This window comes from Sciurus carolinensis, chromosome 2 (genome assembly GCF_902686445.1).
Source record: "Sciurus carolinensis chromosome 2, mSciCar1.2, whole genome shotgun sequence".
NCBI lineage: Eukaryota > Metazoa > Chordata > Mammalia > Rodentia > Sciuridae > Sciurus > Sciurus carolinensis.
Window position 1 is genome coordinate 118980432 of NC_062214.1, and position 8097 is coordinate 118988528.

At 38.4% G+C, this 8097-nt stretch overlaps 1 protein-coding gene across 1 annotated transcript; it reads left to right on the plus strand.

Moving 5' to 3' along the window:
* The first annotated feature begins 290 nt into the window (after positions 1-290).
* On the plus strand, positions 291-1118 carry LOC124971547 (olfactory receptor 4F21-like). The gene has a single exon (XM_047535266.1). It carries the CDS (start codon positions 291-293, stop codon positions 1116-1118), a length of 828 nt encoding a protein of 275 aa, XP_047391222.1.
* Positions 1119-8097: the final 6979 nt, after the last annotated feature.

Sequence of the window (8097 nt, forward strand, 5' to 3'; positions counted from 1 at the left end):
TGTTCTAGCTTATTCTTTCTCTCTCTAACTTTGCACCCATCTTCCCATCCTGGATGCCTCCTTGTAGACTTCCAGCTATAGCATTAGATGAAAAGATGATGGACTCACAGATTGCTGAACCAGCTTTCATGGTTATGTAAGGTCAACCTCCTATAACAAATCCTATAGCATATTGTTTCCTAGTGGTTTTGTTGCTGTCATGGAATCCTAAAAATATATATCTAGTAATTCTACTTTCTTATTTCTTTTGCTCTTTCAGGCAAATTTGGAGCCCAAAGAACACTGAGACCATGAAGGGAGGAAATTATTCAATGGTATATGAGATCGTGTTGGTGGGACTCACCAGTTCTTTGGAGTTACAACTTGTCCTCTTTCTGGTTTTCTCTATGTTCTATACGGCAGGTATTTTAGGAAATGTCTTCATTGTGCTCACAGTGATCTCTGACTCCCATTTACACTCCCCCCTGTACTTCTTACTAGCCAACCTCTCCTTTATTGACATGTGGGTTTCCTCCATTGCCGTTCCTAAGATGATTTCTGATCTTTTCAAGGAAAGAAAAGTCATTTCTTTTCAAGGCTGCATTGCTCAGATGTTCTTCCTTCATGTCTTTGGAGGAACTGAGATGGTGCTGCTCATAACCATGGCCCTTGACCGATACATTGCTATATGTAGGCCTCTCCACTACCTGACCCTCATGAGCTTCAGAACTTGCAGTTTACTCTTGATGGTAGCCTGGACCACTGGAATCATTCACTCGTTGATCCAAATAGTATTTGTTTTAAAACTACCATTCTGTGGCCCCAACAAAATAGACAGCTTTTACTGTGATCTTCCTCGATTTATTAAGCTTGCTTGCACAGTCACCTACAGATTGGAGCTTATGGTCACTGCTAGTAGTGGCTTCATCTCTCTGGGAACTTTTCTCATTTTGATTATCTCCTATGTTTTCATCTTGGTCACTGTTAGGCAGCATTCATCAGGTGGCCTGTCCAAGGCTCTTTCTACATTGTCAGCTCACATCACAGTGGTGGTCTTATTTTTTGGTCCATGTATCTTTGTGTATTCATGTCCATTTCTTGCAGTGCCTGTGGATACATTCCTTGCCATTTTGATGTAATAGTTACTCCATTTCTGAACCCTGTCATATATACTTTTAGGAACAAAGAGATGAAGGTGGCAATGAGGAGAATATTCCGCCAATTGTTGAGTTCCCAGAAGTTGTTTTAAGTGGTCATTTTTCAGGAAAAAATGCATTTATACTTTTTATTACTATCAAGTTACTATGATAGTAAGTACAAATGTAACTGGTTTACATATATAATACACTGTACTTTTGATAGTGATAATAAATAACTATGAAATTGAAAACAAAATGCATTTATAACATTTTCTGTCCATGTTACAGATAAGAATTCAAAGAAGCATAGCATCATGGATACTTTGCTTACTAGTTCTTTTACCAACATGAAGGACTTTCTTGATGTGTTTTCTTGCCTGTAACCAAGGAGGTTATAGTATTCTATCTTATGGGATGTGTTGGAATAAAAAGTATTAATATAGAACTGTTTCCACAATTTTCCTAAATGTCCTTGATAAAGAGGATTATGAATTGGTCAGTTCTATCCTCTTAAGCATTCTGAGCAAATTCCTCCCTTATCAGATTGATTTAAGGGACTTTATGATATATAATATTTAAATATTTAAGGAGGTATTGTTTATCTTTTATCCTTCAATATATGATGCCCTTCAACTAACAAAAGTAAAGTTATTCTTATTTTTAAAATTTCTTCTTATCACAATGTCAACCTAAGTTGGGTCACAATGTGATGGGCTTGCTTTTTTTTTTTTTTTTTTTTTGTGGTGCTGGGGATTTGAACCCTGGGCCTTGTGCTTATGAGGCAAGCACACTACCAACTGAGCTATATCCCCAGCCCAGGCTTGCTTATTTTAGCTAATGCATACAGTAACTATAAACTCAGCCTTATAGTTACTCCAGTTCTGTCAAAAGTTGTGTCCTAACAGTATTGGGGCATTTGAAAAATGGGGCCTGGTGAGGAGCAAAGATAGAGATCTACTTAATACTTCTGTTTCAGCTTGTGCTTATCCTAATTACAGTTGAAATCAGCAGTGATTCCTCAGAGTTGGGTAAATTATTCTTCTTTTCAGTGTTATTGTTTAGATATGAGGTGTCCCTACAAAGTTCATGTGTGAGACGATGCAAGAAAGTTTAGAGGTAAAGTGACTGGATTATGAAAACTTCAACCTAATCAGTGCATTAATCCCTTGATAGGGGTTGTGAGTGATAATCTCAGGCAGGTAGGGTGTAGCTGGAGGTTGATCATTGGGGGTGTGCCTTGGGGGTTTATATTTTGTTCCCAGTGAGCTAAGCTTAGTCTCTCTCTCTCTCTCTCTCTCTCTCTGTTTCCTGATGATCATGTCCTGAGCTGCTTTCCTCCAACACAATCCTCTACTATGATGTTTTGCCTCATCTCGGGCCCAGAGCAATGGAGCTGGTCATCTATGGATTGAGACCTCTGAAACCAGGAGCACGAAATAAACTTTCCTCTGCTAAAATTGTTCTTTTCAGGTCTTTTGAAAAGCTGATCAAAACATTCAGTGATGTGTTTACAAGCACAGACACTGTGAGATCCTCTGCCTCGCTTCTAATCCCAGCTTTGCTTTTTACTAACTGAAATTGTGTATTATTCTACTTATGCCTAAATTCCATAATCTGCAAAATGGACCTGGATTAAACCTGAAATTCCTGATATTTGATTATGTTGAACCTAGAAAAATGACAGTTCCTTTTGAGTAATAATTCTTTCCTGATAAAGTTTCAAGGATTAACTGAATTAACATTTGTAAAGTGCTTTAAAATTTTTTTAGTCTAAAGTATTATATAAGTGCTTGTTCAATAAAATGAAGTAAAACATTAAAACCACTTCTCGAGACAAGTGTGGTGGTGCACATCTGTAATCCCAGTGACTCTCAGTGGAGGCTGAGACAGAAGGATCACAAGGTCAAGGCTAACCTCAGCAATTTAACAAGGCCCTGTCTTAAAATAAATAGCCAAGCTATGGAACCAACCAAGGTACCCTTCAAAAGATGAATGAATAAAGAAAATGTGGTATAAATATACAATGGAAGATTACTGAGCCATTAAGAAGAATGCTGGTAAATGGATGGAACTGGAGACTATCATGAAAAGTGAAATAAGCCAGACTCAGAGGGTCAAAGGTTAAATGTTTTCTTTGGTTTGTGGAAGGTAATACAAAGTGGGGGAAGAAGAGAGAAAGAGAAAGAGAGAAAGGGAAAAGCAGGCGGGGGGATGATTCTGTTGAAAAAGAAGAAAGATCTGTGGACTAGATGAAGTTGACTGAAGGGGAGGGAGGAGGGATGGGATAAGGGAAGAACAGCAGAATGAATCTGACCTAACTTTCCTATGTACACATATGAACAAAGCACAGTGAATCTCACCATCATGTACCCCCATCCACAAGATACTATTAAAAAAACAACACCTCAAAGCAAATAGCAGAAAGATCAGTAGAGGGAAGGGAACAGACAGGGGGAGGAGGATGGGAGGGAAAGGCGAAGTACTAGGACTGAATTTGAGTTAATTATATTCCATGCTTGTATAATTATGTCAAAATTAATCCTAATGTTATGCATAACTAGGAAAAACTAATCATAAAACAAAAGGGCTGGGGCTGTAGCTCAGTGATAAAGTGCTCCTGGGTTTAGTCCTCAGTACTAAACATCAATCAATCAATCAATCAATCAAACAACAAAATAAAACCATTTTTCGGTTTTGATGACCTTCTCCCATTCTGTCTGCAAATTTTGTTTCTTTCCTGACTTCATCCAACAGATCAAGAACTTGATCTTGGGCTGGGGGTTGTGGCTCACTGGTAGAGCGCTTGCCTAGTATGTGTGAGGCACTGGGTTCAATTCTCAGCACCACATATACATAAATAAAATAAAGGGCCATTGACAACTAAAAAAAAAAAAATAAAAAAAAGAACATGTGATCCAAGTTGGGACTAGAGGGATTCTGCACTCCTTGTTGCTCTGTAACTCGGGATTCAAGCAGAGGCAATACTATTTCTCTGTGAAGTAGTTGTCACTGCCCACCTATCCCCTGCTGTTTACACCATTTGTCCACTGCAATCGCCCACTATCTGCCAGCATATCGCTTGCTTTTTGAGTGTGGATCAATTACTGACTGCCACCTATCATCTACCATTTGCCTGTTTGCATGCCTCTTGCCTGTCCACTGCCTGCCTTTCACCTACCCATTGCCTACTGCCCAACGTCCACCTGCCAATCATCCTCTGTTAGCCTGCAGACCGCCAATGGATAGCCTGCTGACTGTTGTTGCCTGAAAATCTACCATCACAGTACCCACAGGTTTGGTTATACGTGGCTGCTGCCATTTTGGTACAACAGCCAGGACCTGCAGGTGAGGTGCTGGAAGCCTTTGGGGATACTAAAAGACTAGAGGGTAGAATCCATACTTCCTCAGCTCCATATCACTAAATGAGAAGAGAAACAACATGAAAACACAAAGGAAAAAAGTGTCTCGAACAAACCAATATGTTCCCACAATAGGATCCATAGACAACACAGTAGAAGAAATGTCAGAGAAGGAGTTTAGAAAATACAGAAATTAATCTTTGAAATAAAGGATGGTATTGGAGGCAAAATACAGTCAGTGAAAGATCACTTCAATAAAAAGGCAGAGATTATAAAAAGGAATCAAGTAGAAATCCTCAAAATGAAGGAAACAATAAATGAAATTAAAAATTCAATGGAAAGTATCACCAACAGACTAGACCACTTGGAAGACAGAACCCCAGACAATGAAGACAGAATATATACTCTTGAAAATAAAGTTGACCACACAGAGAAGATCATAAGAAACCTTGAACAGAACTACCAAGAAATATGGGATAACATGAAAAGACCAAATTTAAGATTTATTGAAATAGACAAAGACATAGAGAAATAAACTAAAGGAATGCACAATCTTTTCAATGACATAATATCAGAAAATTTCCCAATCTAAAGAATGATATGGAAAATCAACTACAAGAGGCTTACAGGACTCAAAAGTACAAAATTACAGCAGATTCACACCAAGGCACATTATAATGAGAATGACTAAAATACAGAATAAAGCTAGAATTTTAAAGACTGTGAGAGAAAAAAAATCAAATTACATATAGGGGGAAACCAATTCAGTTCTCAACTGATTTCTCAACCTAGACCCTCATTGCAAGGAGGTCCTGGAATAACATATATCAATCTCTGAAAGAAAATGTATGCCAACTGAGAATTTTATATCCAGCAAAATTAAGCTTCAGATTTGAAGTTGAAATTAAAACCTTCTGTGATAAACAAAAGTTAAAAGAGTTCACAACCAGAAAATCTGCACTACAGAACATTCTCAGCAAAATATTTAAAGAGGAGGAGGAAGTGAAAAAAAAAAAAAAACAATGAAAATCAGCAAAGAGAAGAACTACACTAAAGGGCAAGTCAATCAAAGGAGAAGCTAAGCAAGTTAAAAACCAAAAATAAACCAAAATGACCAGGAATACAAATCATATGTCAATAATAATCTTGAATGTTAATGGCCTAAACTCATCAATCAAAAGACATAGACCGGCATATTAAAAAAAAGACCCAACCATATGCTATCTTCAAGAGACTTACTTCCTAGGAGAAGACTGAAGGTGAAAGGTTGAGAAAAAACATATCACTCACATGGACTGCGTAAACAAGGAGGGGGTTCCATCCTCATCTCAGACAAAGTGAACTCCAAACCAAAGTTAGAAGGGATAAAGAACATTTCATACTGTTAAGTGAATCATACACCAAAAAGACATAACAATCATAAATATATATGCCCTAAATAATGGAGCATCTAACATATGTCAAACAAGCCCTTTTCAATATCAAGAATCAAATGGACCACAATACAATAATACTGGGTGACTTTAACACAACTCTCTCACCATTGGATAGATCTTCCAAACAAAAACTAAACAAAGAAACTATAGAACTAAATGATAAAATCAATGATTTAGACTTAACAGACATATTTAGAGTATTTCATCCTTCATTGAGCAAATACTCTTTCTTATCAGCAACACACAGACCCTTCTCTAAAATACAACATATGTTATGACACAAAGCAACTCTCAGCAAATACAAATAGAAATACTACCCTGCATTCTATCAGATCATAACAGAATGAAACTAGAAATCAATGATAAAATAAAAATAGAAGCTACTCCAACACCTGGAGACTAAATAGCATGCTATTGAACGATGAATGAATAGAAGAAGAAATCAAGGAGGAAATAATAAAAAAAAACACTTAGAGGTAAATGAAAACACTGATACAACATATCAAAATCTCTATGACGCTATGGAGGTGTGCTAAGAGAAAATTTCATTGCATTTGAGTTCATACATTAAAAGAATAAAAAGTCAACAAACAAATGACCTAACATTATATCTCAAAACCCTAGAAAAAGAACAAATCAACACCAAAAGCAGCAGAAGACAGGAAATAATTAAAATCAGAGCTCAAATAAATGAAATTGAAACAAAAGAAACAATTCAAAAAATTGACAAAACAAAGTTGTTTCATTGAAAAAATAAATAAAATTGATAAACCCTAGCCACACTAACAAAAAGAAAGAGAGAAAACTCAAATTACTAAAATTCATGATGAAAAAGGAAATATCATGATGGATAGTACTGAAATACAGAAGATAATTAGAAACTATTTTGAAAACTTATACTCAAATAAACTAGAAAAACTTGAAGACATCAACAAATTTCTAGAGACATATTATCCTCCCAAACTGAATCAGGAGGACATACACAATTTAAATAGATCAATATCAAGAAATGAAATAGAAGATGCCATCAGGAGCCTACCAACCAAGAAAAGCCCAGGACCAGACAGATTCTCAGTAAAGTTCTGTAAGACCTTCAAAGAACAATTAACAGCAATACTCCTCAAATTATTCCATGAAATAGAAAAGGAAGGGGATCCAAGATGGCAGACTAGAGGGAGGCTGCATTCCTTGTCACTCCGTAATTCCGGTTTCAAGCAGAGGATATCTGTTTCTTGGTAAGGCAGTTTTTGCTGCTTATCGATCCCCTGCTGTTTACCCCATTTGTCTGCTGTGATCACCTGCAGTCTGCCAGCATATCTATGCCTTTTTTGAGTGCAGATTGCTTACTGTCAGGCACCTATCATCTACCATTTGCCCGCCTCTGGCCGGTCCATCACCTGCCTTACACCTATCCATCACACAATGCACGAGGTTCACCTCCCGATCATCTGACAACAGTCAGCAAACTGATCGCCGACTGCCAGTGGAGCACCAGCTGCCTGCTGTTGCCTGGAAGTTCTCTGTCACAGTACCTGCAGGTTTGATTACACGTGGCTGCTGCCATTTTGAGACAACAGCCAGGCCCCGTAGGACCCCTGGCCAGACTGACTGAGCCCCATCTCCAGGATCCCTCAGCCTGACCGATCACTCCCTGCCTCTGGGGCCCTCACATCGACTGACTGCTCCCTGCTGCCAGGACCCCCAGACAAACTGACTGCACCCTATCACAGGGACCCCAGACCGACTGATTGCACCCGGCCTCCAGGCCCTCCAGGACCCCTGCCTGACCAACCACATCCCGCCTCCAGGACCTCCAGCTGACTACGTCCACACCCTGAGCTGCAGCTCCCCATTTGCCAACACATTTGGAAGCCAGAGTGGCCATTTGGATAATCCTGGAGGCTGTAGCTCCGATCTTTAGGTGGGTCAAATCCCATCCTGAGACACCTGCTGGAGGCTTGAAACTCATTGTCAGGTACCTCTCATGCATCAGGCTACTGAACACTGGGAGGTTTCATTATTATATGACTGTTATACTGTAGATTTTCTTTTTTTCTCCTTATAGAAAAAATTTGTTTTTATTTCTTTACTTTTCTTGCTCTCATTTCCTTTTGTTTACCTGTTCCCTCAGAGTCTCTTTCTCCCTTTTTTGCATGCTAACATCCAATTTCTTTTGATTACACT